The sequence below is a fragment of the Brassica rapa genome, chromosome A10 (assembly GCF_000309985.2).
Source record: "Brassica rapa cultivar Chiifu-401-42 chromosome A10, CAAS_Brap_v3.01, whole genome shotgun sequence".
NCBI lineage: Eukaryota > Viridiplantae > Streptophyta > Magnoliopsida > Brassicales > Brassicaceae > Brassica > Brassica rapa.
In genome coordinates this window covers 4,789,695-4,803,322 of record NC_024804.2, presented here as the reverse complement: position 1 = coordinate 4,803,322, position 13,628 = coordinate 4,789,695, and the positions used below count along the sequence as shown (strand labels likewise).

Sequence of the window (13,628 nt, the reverse complement as noted above, 5' to 3'; positions counted from 1 at the left end):
CCCGGGAGGTCACCCATCCTAATACTACTCTCACCCAAGCACACTTAACTGCAGAGTTCTGATGGGATCGGTGCATTATTAGTGCTGGTATGATCACACCCCGTTAGTACATGACTCGCGAATCATATGTCCTTTCGTTCCGACCAATTCGAGTGGATGGCGTGGGACCCACAAGATTTGTTGGCATTTTTTTTCTCGAACGAAAGTGCGTCGAGATTGATGTAGAACACAACAAACAACACAACAACAACAACATTCGAAAAACGCATCGCGACTATTTTACGCTCCGTAAAATTCAGCAGCCCGTTGAGGGTCAAAACGGCTGAATTGGGCCAAAAAATCGCGACGTCCTTTAACCGCCCTTGATGGTTTCTGGGCCTTTCCGAAATGGTGTTGTGGGCGGCGTAGTTCCGTCACGGTTCAAAAGTTATGGATTTTCCAAAGCTAGAATCGTTTTAGATCCAAAAACAAAAAAAAAAGGGGTGCAACACGAGGACTTCCCGGGAGGTCACCATCCTAGTACTACTCTCGCCCAAGCACGCTTAACTGCGGAGTTCTGATGGGATCCGGTGCATTAGTGCTGGTATGATCGCACCCGTTAGTACATGACTCGCGATTCCATATGTCCTTTCGTTCCGACAATCGAGTGGATGGCGTGGGACCCACAAGATTTGTTGGCATTTTTTTTTCTCGAACGAAAAGTTGCGTCGAGATTGATGTAGAACACAACAACAACAGCAACAACAACAAACACTCGAAAAAACGCATCGCGACTATTTTTACGCTCCGTAAATTTCAGCAGCCCGTTTGAGGGTCAAAACGGCTGAATTGGGGCCGAAAAATCGTGACGTCCTTTAACCGCCTTGATGGTTTCTGGGCCTTCCGTAATGGTGCTGTGGGCGGCGTCGTTCCTCACGGTTCAAAGTATGGGTTTTCAAGTTATGGGTTTTCCAAAGCTAGAATCGTTTTAGATCCAAAAACAAAATAAAAAAGGGGTGCAACACGAGGACTTCCCGTGAGGTCACCCTTCCTGGTACTACTCTCGCCCAAGCACGCTTAACTGCGGAGTTCTGATGGGATCCGGTGCATTAGTGCTGGTATGATCACACCCGTTAATACATGACTCGCGATTCCATACGTCCTTTCGTTCCGACAATTCGAGTGGATGGCGTGGGACCCACAAGATTTGTTGGCATTTTTTTTCTCGAACGAAAGTGCATCGAGATTGATGTAGAACACAACAACAACAGCAACAACAACAAACACTCGAAAAAACGCATCGCGACTATTTTACGCTCCGTAAATTTCAGAAGCCCTTTTGAGGGTCAAAACGGCTGAATTTGGGGCCGAAAAATCGCGACGTCCTTTAACCGCCCTTGATGGTTTCTGGGCCTTTCCGAAATGGTGTTGTGGGCGGCGTAGTTCGTCACGGTTCAAAAGTTATGAATTTTCCAAAGCTAGAATCGTTTTAAATCCAAAAACAAAATAAAAAAAGGGGTGCAACACGAAGACTTCCCGGGAGGTCACCCATCCTAGTACTACTCTCGCCCAAGCACGCTTAACTGCGGAGTTCTGATGGGATCCGGTGCATTAGTGCTGGTATGATCGCACCCGTTAGTACATGACTCGCGATTCCATATGTCCTTTCGTTCCGACAATTCGAGTGGATGGCGTGGGACCCACAAGATTTGTTGGCATTTTTTTCTCGAACGAAAGTGCGTCGAGATTGATGTAGAACACAACACAACAACAACAACAACAACAACAAACACTCGAAAAAACGCATCGCGACTATTTTACGCTCCGTAAATTTCAGCAGCCCGTTTGAGGGTCAAAACGGCTGAATTTTGGGGCGAAAAATCGTGACGTCTTTAACGCCCTGATGGTTCTGGGCCTTTCCGAAATGGTGCTGTGGGCGGCGTAGTTCCTCACGGTTCAAAAGTTATGGGTTTTCCAAAGCTAGAATCGTTTTAGATCCAAAAACAAAATAAAAAAGGGGTGCAACACGAGGACTTCCCGGGAGGTCACCCATCCTAATACTACTCTCACCCAAGCACACTTAACTGCAGAGTTCTGATGGGATCCGGTGTTTGAGGGTCAAAACGGCTGAATTTGGGGGCGAAAAATCGTGACGTCCTTTAACCGCCCTTGATGGTTTCTGGGCCTTTCCGAAATGGTGCTGTGGGCGGCGTAGTTCCTCACGGTTCAAAAGTTATGGGTTTTCCAAAGCTAGAATCGTTTTAGATCCAAAAACAAAATAAAAAACGGGTGCAACACGAGGACTTCCCGGGAGGTCACCCATCCTAATACTACTCTCACCCAAGCACACTTAACTGCAGAGTTCTGATGGGATCCGGTGCATTAGTGCTGGTATGATCACACCCGTTAGTACATGACTCGCGATTTCATATGTCCTTTCGTTCCGACAATTCGAGTGGATGGCGTGGGACCCACAAGATTTGTTGGCATTTTTTTTCTCGAACGAAAGTGCGTCGAGATTGATGTAGAACACAACAACAACAACAACAACAACAAACATTCGAAAAAACGCATCGCGACTATTTTACGCTCCGTAAATTTCAGCAGCCCGTTTGAGGGTCAAAACGGCTGAATTTGGGGCCGAAAAATCGCGACGTCCTTTAACCGCCCTTGATGGTTTCTGGGCCTTTCCGAAATGGTGTTGTGGGCGGCGTAGTTCGTCACGGTTCAAAAGTTATGGATTTTCCAAAGCTAGAATCGTTTTAGATCCAAAAACAAAATAAAAAAGGGGTGCAACACGAGGACTTCCCGGGAGGTCACCCATCCTAGTACTACTCTCGCCCAAGCACGCTTAACTGCGGAGTTCTGATGGGATCCGGTGCATTAGTGCTGGTATGATCGCACCCGTTAGTACATGACTCGCGATTCCATATGTCCTTTCGTTCCGACAATTCGAGTGGATGGCGTGGGACCCACAAGATTTGTTGGCATTTTTTTTCTCGAACGAAAGTGCGTCGAGATTGATGTAGAACACACACAACAACAACAACAACACAACACTCGAAAAAACGCATCGCGACTATTTTACGCTCCGTAAATTTCAGCAGCCCGTTTGAGGGTCAAAACGGCTGAATTGGGGCCGAAAAATCGTGACGTCCTTTAACCGCCCTTGATGGTTTCTGGGCCTTTCCGAAATGGTGCTGTGGGCGGCGTCGTTCCTCACGGTTCAAAAGTTATGGTTTTCAAGTTATGGGTTTTCCAAAGCTAGAATCGTTTTAGATCCAAAAACAAAATAAAAAGGGGTGCAACACGAGGACTTCCCGTGAGGTCACCCTTCCTGGTACTACTCTCGCCCAAGCACGCTTAACTGCGGAGTTCTGATGGGATCCGGTGCATTAGTGCTGGTATGATCACACCCGTTAATACATGACTCGCGATTCCATATGTCCTTTCGTTCCGACAATTCGAGTGGATGGCGTGGGACCCACAAGATTTGTTGGCATTTTTTTTCTCGAACGAAAGTGCATCGAGATTGATGTAGAACACAACAACAACAGCAACAACAACAAACACTCGAAAAAACGCATCGCGACTATTTTACGCTCCGTAAATTTCAGAAGCCCTTTTGAGGGTCAAAACGGCTGAAATTGGTGCCGAAAAATCGCGACGTCCTTTAACAGCCCTTGATGGTTTCTGGGCCTTTCCGAAATGGTCTGTGGGCGGCGTAGTTCCTCACGATTCAAAAGTTATGGGTTTTCCAAAGCTAGAATCGTTTTAGATCCAAAAACAAAATAAAAAAGGGGTGCAACACGAGGACTTCCCGGGAGGTCACCCATCCTAGTACTACTCTCGCCCAAGCACGCTTCACTGCGGAGTTCTGATGGGATCCGGTGCATTAGTGCTGGTATGATCGCACCCGTTAGTACATGACTCGCGATTCCATATGTCCTTTCGTTCCGACAATTCGAGTGGATGGCGTGGGACCCACAAGATTTGTTGGCATTTTTTTTTCTCGAACGAAAGTGCGTCGAGATTGATGTAGAAACAACAACACAACAAAAACAAACAACAACAAACACTCGAAAAAAACGCATCGCGACTATTTTACGCTCCGTAAATTTCAGCAGCCCGTTTGAGGGTCAAAACGGCTGAATTGGGGCCGAAAAATCGTGACGTCCTTTAACCGCCCTTGATGGTTTCTGGGCCTTTCCGAAATGGTGCTGTGGGCGGCGTAGTTCCTCACGGTTCAAAAGTTATGGGTTTTCAAGTTATGGGTTTTCCAAAGCTAGAATCGTTTTAGATCCAAAAACAAATATAAAAAGTGGTTGCAACACGAGGACTTCCCGTGAGGTCACCCATCCTATTACTACTCTCGCCCAAGCACGCTTAACTGCGGAGTTCTGATGGGATCCGGTGCATTAGTGCTGGTATGATCACACCCGTTAATACATGACTCGCGATTCCATATGTCCTTTCGTTCCGACAATTCGAGTGGATGGCGTGGGACCCACAAGATTTGTTGGCATTTTTTTTCTCGAACGAAAGTGCGTCGAGATTGATGTAGAACAAAACAACAACAACAACAACAAACAAACACTCGAAAAAAACGCATCGCGACTATTTTACGCTCCGTAAATTTCAGCAGCCCGTTTGAGGGTCAAAACGGCTGAATTGGTGGCCGAAAAATCGCGACGTCCTTTAACCGCCCTTGATGGTTTCTGGGCCTTCCGAAATGGTGCTGTGGGCGGCGTAGTTCCTCACGGTTCAAAGTTATGGGTTTTCCCAAGCTAGAATCGTTTTAGATCCAAAAACAAAATAAAAAAGGGGTGCAACACGAGGACTTCCCGGGAGGTCACCCATCCTAATACTACTCTCACCCAAGCACGCTTAACTGCGGAGTTCTGATGGGATCCGGTGCATTAGTGCTGGTATGATCACACCCGTTAGTACATGACTCGCGATTCCATATGTCCTTTCGTTCCGACAATTCGAGAGGATGGCGTGGGACCCACAAGATTTGTTGGCATTTTTTTTCTCGAACGAAAGTGCGTCGAGATTGATGTAGAACACAACAACAACAACAACAACAACAAACATTCGAAAAAACGCATCGCGACTATTTTACGCTCCGTAAATTTCAGCAGCCCGTTTGAGGGTCAAAACGGCTGAATTTGGGGCCGAAAAATCGCGACGTCCTTTAACCGCCCTTGATGGTTTCTGGGCCTTTCCGAAATGGTGCTGTGGGCGGCGTAGTTCCTCACGGTTCAAAAGTTATGGATTTTCCAAAGCTAGAATCGTTTTAGATCCAAAAACAAAATAAAAAAGGGGGTGCAAACACGAGGACTTCCCAGGAGGTCACCCATCCTAGTACTACTCTCGCCCAAGCACGCTTAACTGCGGAGTTCTGATGGGATCCGGTGCATTAGTGCTGGTATGATCGCACCCGTTAGCACATGACTCGCGATTCCATATGTCCTTTCGTTCCGACAATTCGAGTGGATGGCGTGGGACCCACAAGATTTGTTGGCATTTTTTTTTCTCGAACGAAAGTGCGTCGAGATTGATGTAGAACACAACAACACCAAATCACTCGAAAAAAACACATCGCGACTATTTTACGCTCCGTAAATTTCAGCAACCCGTTTGAGGGTCAAAACGGCTGAATTTGGGGCCGAAAAATCGCGACGTCCTTTAACTACCTTTGATGGTTTCTAGAGTTTTCCGAAATGGGCAATTTTGTCACATTATATCCAAAGCACAAATCTAAAGTACACAACCAGCACACAGTGCCTTAAAGTGTTAAAGTAGAAGCCCGAAGTATGTCAACATGTCATGCTCTCTTGCAACATTGTTAATGTTTTTTTTTTGGTATGCGGTAAACTAACAGTAATGTTTGGATCTGTATGTGATATTGTTTTGAACTATGAAACTGGGATTTGAACTTTTACTCCATGTTGAAATTAGTTTTGAACTTTCAAGTGATGGAAATCTAGAATGATTGCTTAACTCTGTGTAGCATGATGTTTTATAATAGTTTCAAAAGAGAAATTGGTCCAAGATCTCTTTTATATATTGTTAGAAGCATTAAAATTTCATATTTAAACTTAATATGATCACTCTCTTTAAATTGTGGTCAATACAATCAAGGGTATATTTTTAAACGTTTCTAGACAGTTTTCACATGATTTTCATGTGCGGGTCATGCTTTCCGGATCGTTGGTATAGTAAGAAAATGGCAGAAGCTGGAACTTGGTGTAGACTTCCACAAACATGGTGTTGTTTTTCCTAAATAAAGAAACAACATAAAGATCAACAAAACAATTCCATGAAAGACGTCAAAAAAAAAAAAACAATTCCATGAAAGGTAACAAAAAAGAAAAAGAAAAAACAGGAATATTCAACATCTAAATATGATCGTCTTACTTCTCTTTGGTTTCTTGAAAATCCTCTCTGTTTCAAGAGTACAGTTTGCACTTGTTGCTGTCATCGTTTATTGCAAAGCCTCTCTAGCAGCAGCAGCAGAAACATTCTTATGACTCCCCAAACCAATATTTCATTGATTCTTGTCCTCTATTTGCAGCTTTTGCGCTACTAGAAGATGCTGACGCTCTTGTAAAAGAAGAAGCACCACTTGTGCTTTTGCATGTTGGTCGAAAATGTGGAGTCAATTTGATGACAGGACTCCCATTGACTACCTCTGGAATGATCTCATTCGCAACGAAATCTTCACGACAGTTTGGACAAGGCAAGATCTTGTTAACATAACTAGACCTGGCAAATCTACAATACGTCTTGCATCTATTGCACACTGTCCAAAACGTAAAGTTACGAACTTTCTCCTCTCTTGGCACAAAATCAGACTCAAGCTTAGGCTCAAACCATCTTTTCAATCTCTTGTGTGTTTGACTCGTAGACTTTCTGCTATCATATGCCCAAGTTGAAGAAAAAGTTTCCTGAGAGGGACTCAATCTGATGACAGGCCTCCCATTAATGATCTCTGGAATAACCTCGACTGCAATGAATCTCCGACAGCAATTTGGACAAGACAATGTTTTGTTAAGGTAATCAGCCCTCAAGAATTCACAATACGTCTTGCATCTACTGCACACTGTCCAAAAAGTAGGTTCAATCTTAGGCGTTAGTTCAGGCTCATGCCTAGGCTTTGGCTTTGGCTTGTTAGATGGAGCTGGCTCACGTGGCTTTGGGTTTGGCCTGTTAGATGAAGCTGCCTCGTGTGGCTTTGGTGGTTTCTGCATTCCACTCTTTTTATGTTTTCCTTGATGATCAGACAACTGAGACCAAGCTTCTAAAACCAGTTTAAACGCGCCTTCTGCACCGCTGAACTTGTTTTTGTCCGGGTGAAGCAAAAGAGCTAACTTCTTGTACTGTTTCTTGACGGTTTCGTCATCTGCTAAGCTATCTACACCGAGAATCTCATACCAATCAGCTTCTCTTCCTCTCCTGGTAGATGCAGAGATATAAACATCGATCATAATCAGGGCTTGTTGTAAACCATCAAGATTTGGATACAAACTCCTTGCCTGGTTAACGAATGTTTTGGCTCCGTGGTAATCATTCTCTAAGAGTCTCTTCTCAGCAATACCCATTGCTCTTCTAGCTTCTTCCTCGTTGCGTTCCATTGTTTGTTCGAAAGAGTTTCTTCCGGCTACAAAGCAAAGGATTAGATAGAAGTTTGGAGAATCAGTCCACGAATTACAGAAGTTGTTCTGTCCAAAGCCACAATAATCAGAAAAAAATTTGCAGCAATTTGACGGACATAAGAAAAACCATTAAACCGAAACTTCCCTGCCAAGTGAAAAATCTCTGATTTTGACGAATACCCACTGAAATAACCCTAGAGAGAAATCAAAAGAAGACAAAAAAATAAAAATAATAGGACTTGCAAATACAACCGAAACGAGCGAGGCGGTTGGTGTATATATAAAGTAATTTTCTAAGACGGTTGGTTTTCCTTTTACAGAAAGGAAATTAGTTTCTTTAATTTCCTTTTTAACGTCATAAAGGGACCGTTTATTTGACTATCCTCCTTTGGTATTGAAAATTTTAAGCTTTGAGCATTGTTTGCTAATTTTAACATTGTAAAATTGTTGGCCATTTTCTCGAATATATAATATTTCACATCTTAAATTTTTAAAAGTACCAAAATGAATAAGATTTCATTGACCAACTCAAAGCCGGTTGACTAGTTCGTCACACTGGTGTCACGGTTTCAAGGCTAAATTTTAACACAAAACGAAACCAACTTCTAATAATCCATCGAATAATGAAAAACTCAATAATATGATAAAACATTGGTTTTTAGTAGCTGTAAGCTTCTTGCTTTACCAAGTGACTAGCCTTCTAGGACATTTGATCACTCCTAGAACCTGATCCAACTCGAAACGTGCTTTCGCAAAATCTGTGCTTGAAAAGAACGGCCTTAGATCTGCAATGTCGTATTCGTTGGCCTGCAAATGTACATGTAAATAGTTATAAGAAGCATGCCTCTAATTCTATAATAACCCCCATCCATATGGACTTTAAGAACAACAGCATAACCATATGAACATTACCTTCGTCTGCAGCTCCTCTATCTTAACCTCGATAAAAGGTAGTCCCGAATTTGATCCGGTAATGATTTCTTCAAACTTCATAGCATTCTTCACTAGCTCTTTCAGAAGAACCAGCAGCAATGAGTTGTAGTCCTTTTTGTATGTTATGTATCTTTTGAAACTCTGCACCCAGTTTTCATAAATTCAAATCTCAGAATCCATATAAGCTCCACTGAAATGTTTGTGCACAACTTAGCTACATACCTCTCTTAGAGTTCTCTGGACTCCAAATTTCTGGGTTGATATGAAAGAGTCAAGCAGGACTCTAATGGCCATGTTAACATCTTCCTCTGTCACATACTGTCTAAGGTGCATCCTTGCATGTGCTTCAGACATTCGGATCATGGACTCCAGGTGCCTTGTCGCAATAGAGACTCCTTGTCCGTTCTGAACCAAAAGATTTAGCAGGTCAAGAGATTATACCGGGATGCTATTTGAGAAAGACGGTAACTCATCAGTATCAATTAAAATCAAGAAAACTCACCATTGACTCTCTTCTTAGATTAGCATAAACCGTTTCTAACTTCTTTGCATCTATTTCACTCAGTTTTGGAAATACATACAACTTCGAGTATGTTAAGTATTTCCTCAGCAAGTTCTGGGGAAGAACCTGTATATACATATGATGAAATAGCATTACTACCGAGACATAAAGACATATAAACTTCAAAGCTGCAGCTACTGTGACAGTCACAAACCTCGGGATCAGAAGAACCGCTAGATCCCTGAACGCCATCCTGGGGCTCACTATCATCCATTTTACCACCTTTAGGTTGTGATTTGAAGTGACTATTGACAACAAATTCAGCAAGCATTTCATCTGTCACTGGGTCAACCACATCCTGCAGCCATACAATTGGTTTAAGTCATGTCAATAACCAAAAAAAAAGTTAACGCAGTCACTGATATGATCACAAGAATGAAAAGCATAGGTCTAGAAAAAAGTACCTTGACAACACAAAGGATATCAAAACGAGAAAGGATCGGATCTGTCAACTCGACATTTTGTGCAAATGATTTGGATGAATCGTACCTGTAATTGCAATGCCACAAACTTATTACCGAGATCCAGACTACAAATTGTAGCTCAGTTGGCTATTTCCGTACCTTCCACCAACTGGATTAGCTGCGGCAATAACAGAGCAACGAGCTTGAAGAGAAGTAACAATTCCTGCCTTTGATATACTAATACTCTGCTGTTCCATGGCTTCATGGATACTCACCCTGGTAACAAAAACACATATCAGCGCCACTTTCTCAAGAAAGATGAATTATCACTTGTTGCATTTTTGTCACCTGTCCTGGTCATTCATTTTGTCAAACTCATCGATAAGACAGATTCCTCGGTCCGCAAGTACAAGTGCCCCTCCTTCAAGCGTCCACTCCCTTGTCACTGGATCCTTGTGTACTGCTGCAGTCAGACCAACAGCAGAAGCTCCCTTTCCAGTCGTGTAGACGGCTCTCTGACCAGTTTTCTCGACGTATCTAGAGAAAAAAAAGGTTGCTGTCATGGAATATTCACTACATGAAGTCAATTTGCCAGAAATGTACACTTACTTCAGAAATTGTGATTTTGCTGTTCCTGGATCTCCTAGTAGAAGTACATTAATGTCTCCACGCAATCTGTGTTTCCCTTTAATGTTTTTCTCCTGGCCTCCAAACATAGCAAGAGCAATAGCTGTTTTGATATCTTCGTGTCCATATATTGACGGAGCAATTGACTTTATGATCTGAGAGAGAAATTGAAATAACTTTAAGTGGGATGAACTTAACTTTGAAGGAATTCCAAGAATTTATATCCAACTTACACGTTCAACTATACGTGGATCCTTGGATAACTCTTCAATTTGCGTCTTGTCTTCCTGGGTTAGCTTGTATGCAGAGAAGAGGTCTTGCTTCTTTGTAACATAATTTGCTTCCACCACAGTGGCGAAGACAGGAAAACCATTCTTTGTGTTCAAAGAGAGGTCAAAATTGTTGGTATATATCCCAGTAACCTCCTGCAATACATATCATGCAAGATAATATCATTCATCTATCATATACAGGTGTGCAAGTATTCTAGAAGAGTAAGGTATATGAACGAACAATTTCTTCTCCAGGACGAGCGCAATCAATAAGGTCATTCAGCAAGATAACTTCCTTGTGTCTTGGAAGTCGTCCAGCAGGCACTGTTCCTGGACTCTCTTGAATGGTAAGCTTCTGATAGTTCCTGTATATTGTCTGAAACAAGAAGGGTAATTAACAGCATGTTCAAATTCACATTTCTAAATTTAAGCTTACAGCGAAGCTCATTTATTCAAAGGAAAATGATAGAAAGTGACCATAGAATCCTTACCTGTTCGACGTTAACAGTAAACGGTCCTTTTGATTGGCATTCGGAACAAGAACCGACCTTGACTTCTGAATAAGAGTTTTGGAAGAAAGGTCCCAAAACCGCTCCACACTTGTTACAGTCATATTTCACCTGCTGCAGCTGAGGAAAGACCCCAGAACGCCTTGTGACAACTCCACCAATGCGGATCATAGTGTTAAGATGAATCTGCCTGAAAAGTCACCGAGAAAAAAGGTTAAGCTGAAATCTTGAGAATGAATTATAAATTCACCACTGTCGATATGTTGAGCTCATACTAATTACCTTATGTTCCGAATCTGGTCATTTACTGGTAGATTGGTAACACGAACATATATCTTCTGGTGAATATTCTTGTAGTTTGGGTGCAGATCAAAGATGACCTTTTCTGAAACCTCCTCCATGACTTCAAGAACAGGTTGTGGAGCATCGGCTAGCCAGATGGCAATATTCGGGTGGACATGTATGAACTCTTTGTAGTCAATTTCTAGACTGCACTTATTAGCTGCAAATAAGACAGATGACATACATACCAGTTCAGAAAGCTGCTATCTCATTCCTATAACTCTCTAGCAGTAGCAAACAAAGATGAAAGTACCTGAGACCATTTCATTAATCAGACGAACATATTCTCCATTCTCACTGTTTGGTTTCACATATGTGAGCAAGAAGTCTCTGAACTTCTTGGCAATGAATCGACGCACTTCGTCTCTCATAACCCATTCCCTCAGACTTCCTTGGATCCGATACATCTCAAACTCTGCTTCATCGTCATTGTCATCCTAAATTTACGAATTTACAAACACGATTAGCACTGCTAATAGAATGAAACCAACCACCTCTGAAATTGAAAGACACATAATCAATACCTCATCTTGATAGTCATCTGTTTGATCAGTCATAGAAACATCAGGCTGTGATGTTCCTGGGGAACTTGGGTTTCCATCAGGATCACCACCACTGCCTCTTGGCGGAACAGCAGCTCGAGCCCTCTTTGAAGGTCTATAGTTCCATTCATCTGAATCTGTACACAAAGGACCGTATCCTAATTAGGGTTTCAGATTTCAGTGTGCCCATTGCAGTTAGTGAACAGGAGATTAGAGGTTTCTAAGTTACCATTGTCGTGAAGAAGATGAGGAAGCTTGCGGTTAGCGAAGCGACTTTCACGAGCATCGAGGACAGCATCGGCGGCGCGACGGTCAAGCGCAATCTGACCTAAATCCCTATCATCGTCTACCGAATCATCCAATCCAACAGACTCATACTGATCTTGCTCATCTCTTTTTCCATAGTCTCTGCCAATTTCCACAGGAAATTTAAAAAAAAAAAAAACAATTTAGCAAATTAAAACACTAAGACGAAAGATTGTGTAAGTGAAAGGCGTGCATACTGGAGGAAGTTATCGTTGAAGAGATCTTCTCCATCTTCTTCTTCTTCCTCCGGCTCCTCAGGCTCATCTCTTATGATTTGCGGATCTACCTCTGCTTCTTCATCGGAAAAATTCTCGGAGTTCTGGCTCGTACTGAAAGGTAACTGGTCGGTGTTGAACCCAGCGGAGGAAGGTGAAGCTGGAGACGACGGCTGGTTTTCTGAATCTTCTCCCGCCATTTTTACCCTCACTCTCTCTCTCTCTCTCACTCTCTCTCTCTCGATAATGGTAACTGGGGAAACTAGGGCACAATGACACTCAGTTATCAGATTGTATCTTCGATTTAGGCGGGAGTTTTTCGCGCCAAATTGGCAAATGGGCCTGTCTGTGTAATTGGGCCTGTGGATACGCATTACTCGGCTCCTATGAAAGCATACGGAAATCTATTAGATAAGATGGCAATCAAATTACAAGGAGAATGTTGTATTCTTTACTAGGACGCCCGCCCTACGGGCGGGAAGTTTGAAAAAACTATTTTATATGAATTTACAGTAATTTTATGAAGCATTTTCTAAACAAATTATAGATTAAAAACGATATTATTAAAAAATAAATAAATAGAATTTGAATATCATATTGTTATTTTTAATAAATATTTCTGGACTAAATTAAATGACAGTTTATTCTATGAAAAATAATCTAATATAATAAAATTAATAATGCCTGCATATAATTATGCAATGATCATGCCAGAGAAATATGTTAAGGAAAAACTTATATTATCTAAGCTAAAACAACCTTTTGTTAGTGTGAGTAGCTTGGTATGTGCATGTTTTAATTAAAATGTGATAGTTTTATCCTAATGAAAGTCATATTTCAACTTCTCTGCCATACTTTGAATTGAATACGGTCTATCATTATTAAATAAATTTAGAATTTATTAGATATGTTTTACTATTAATTTAGAAATTATTAATACTGTGAAAACTTGCGTTATGAATTAACAATACATTTAAATTAAATGATAATATTGCATGGACGTTTTTTATAGAATCAATGTTCGTATATAATAAAGAGTTTATGCTGCAGATGCATGTAATTATGTTGCAAAATATATTTTGCATTGGTGTATTAATACTTTGAAATAAAATTGTTTACCGTACAAAGGGAATCATTCAGAAATTTTAAATAATAGACTGTTCGTTTATTCAAATAGATAAGTAGAAGTAATTTATAATAATATGTTTGCACTATTGTATGAAAAAAAAGAGCAGAAGGAGGGATGGACAAATAAACCGACCCCGAAAATCTGAAC

General features: G+C 41.7%; 2 protein-coding genes, 10 non-coding genes and 1 pseudogene across 14 annotated transcripts; all 13 read right to left on the bottom strand.

Moving 5' to 3' along the window:
• Positions 1-479: 479 nt before the first annotated feature.
• On the bottom strand, positions 480-597 carry LOC117129359. Its single transcript, XR_004453010.1, has one exon. It is a non-coding gene; the product is annotated as a 5S ribosomal RNA (ribosomal RNA).
• Positions 598-992: 395 nt separating this feature from the next.
• On the bottom strand, positions 993-1,111 carry LOC117129356. Its single transcript, XR_004453007.1, has one exon. It is a non-coding gene; the product is annotated as a 5S ribosomal RNA (ribosomal RNA).
• Positions 1,112-1,494: 383 nt separating this feature from the next.
• LOC117129502 lies at positions 1,495-1,613 on the bottom strand. The gene has a single exon (XR_004453146.1). It is a non-coding gene; the product is annotated as a 5S ribosomal RNA (ribosomal RNA).
• A 382-nt stretch (positions 1,614-1,995) lies between these two features.
• On the bottom strand, positions 1,996-2,114 carry LOC117129369 (annotated as a pseudogene).
• Positions 2,115-2,265: 151 nt separating this feature from the next.
• On the bottom strand, positions 2,266-2,384 carry LOC117129366. Its single transcript, XR_004453017.1, has one exon. It is a non-coding gene; the product is annotated as a 5S ribosomal RNA (ribosomal RNA).
• Positions 2,385-2,766: 382 nt separating this feature from the next.
• Positions 2,767-2,885, bottom strand: LOC117129492. The gene has a single exon (XR_004453136.1). It is a non-coding gene; the product is annotated as a 5S ribosomal RNA (ribosomal RNA).
• A 393-nt stretch (positions 2,886-3,278) lies between these two features.
• Positions 3,279-3,397, bottom strand: LOC117129355. The gene has a single exon (XR_004453006.1). It is a non-coding gene; the product is annotated as a 5S ribosomal RNA (ribosomal RNA).
• A 381-nt stretch (positions 3,398-3,778) lies between these two features.
• On the bottom strand, positions 3,779-3,897 carry LOC117129499. The gene has a single exon (XR_004453143.1). It is a non-coding gene; the product is annotated as a 5S ribosomal RNA (ribosomal RNA).
• A 404-nt stretch (positions 3,898-4,301) lies between these two features.
• Positions 4,302-4,420, bottom strand: LOC117129364. The gene has a single exon (XR_004453015.1). It is a non-coding gene; the product is annotated as a 5S ribosomal RNA (ribosomal RNA).
• Positions 4,421-4,802: 382 nt separating this feature from the next.
• Positions 4,803-4,921, bottom strand: LOC117129361. The gene has a single exon (XR_004453012.1). It is a non-coding gene; the product is annotated as a 5S ribosomal RNA (ribosomal RNA).
• A 383-nt stretch (positions 4,922-5,304) lies between these two features.
• Positions 5,305-5,424, bottom strand: LOC117129497. Its single transcript, XR_004453141.1, has one exon. It is a non-coding gene; the product is annotated as a 5S ribosomal RNA (ribosomal RNA).
• Positions 5,425-5,496: 72 nt separating this feature from the next.
• On the bottom strand, positions 5,497-7,896 carry LOC103849415. 3 transcript variants are annotated; one of them, XR_004452789.1, is made up of 2 exons: positions 6,403-7,896; positions 5,497-6,264 (listed from the first exon to the last, which is right to left on the bottom strand). XR_004452789.1 is itself a non-coding variant. In XM_033282576.1 (2 exons), the coding sequence occupies exons 1-2, from the start codon at positions 7,553-7,555 to the stop codon at positions 6,510-6,512; spliced, it is 966 nt and encodes a 321-aa protein (XP_033138467.1). In that variant the 5' UTR covers positions 7,556-7,896; the 3' UTR covers positions 6,287-6,509. The 3 variants fall into 3 exon arrangements, 2 of the variants coding, with proteins under 2 accessions (XP_033138467.1, XP_033138466.1); XM_033282576.1 differs by lacking the exon at positions 5,497-6,264 and having other exon boundaries at positions 6,287-7,440; positions 7,521-7,896; XM_033282575.1 differs by lacking the exon at positions 5,497-6,264 and having other exon boundaries at positions 6,287-7,896.
• Positions 7,897-8,135: 239 nt separating this feature from the next.
• On the bottom strand, positions 8,136-12,629 carry LOC103849416 (DNA replication licensing factor MCM2). The gene is made up of 17 exons (XM_009126181.3): positions 12,335-12,629; positions 12,061-12,239; positions 11,814-11,968; positions 11,543-11,726; positions 11,230-11,449; positions 10,930-11,137; positions 10,680-10,814; positions 10,400-10,591; positions 10,149-10,321; positions 9,888-10,076; positions 9,699-9,815; positions 9,540-9,624; positions 9,290-9,433; positions 9,076-9,201; positions 8,796-8,978; positions 8,553-8,714; positions 8,136-8,447 (listed from the first exon to the last, which is right to left on the bottom strand). The coding sequence occupies exons 1-17, from the start codon at positions 12,550-12,552 to the stop codon at positions 8,322-8,324; spliced, it is 2,796 nt and encodes a 931-aa protein (XP_009124429.2). The 5' UTR covers positions 12,553-12,629; the 3' UTR covers positions 8,136-8,321.
• Between the last annotated feature and the right edge of the window lie 999 nt (positions 12,630-13,628).

What these genes read in the sequence shown, in the direction of transcription:
- LOC103849415 (XM_033282575.1), bottom strand. Translation starts at nt 7,619, where the DNA reads ATGGAACGCAACGAGGAAGAAGCTAGAAGAGCAATGGGTATTGCTGAG.
- LOC103849416 (XM_009126181.3), bottom strand. Translation starts at nt 12,552, where the DNA reads ATGGCGGGAGAAGATTCAGAAAACCAGCCGTCGTCTCCAGCTTCACCT. An exon ending in AAAATGAATGACCAGGACAG is followed by an intron (nt 9,816 to 9,887) that starts GTGACAAAAATG and finishes TTTTGTTACCAG; the next exon opens with GGTGAGTATCCATGAAGCCA. An exon ending in TAGAGGAGCTGCAGACGAAG is followed by an intron (nt 8,448 to 8,552) that starts GTAATGTTCATA and finishes GTACATTTGCAG; the next exon opens with GCCAACGAATACGACATTGC.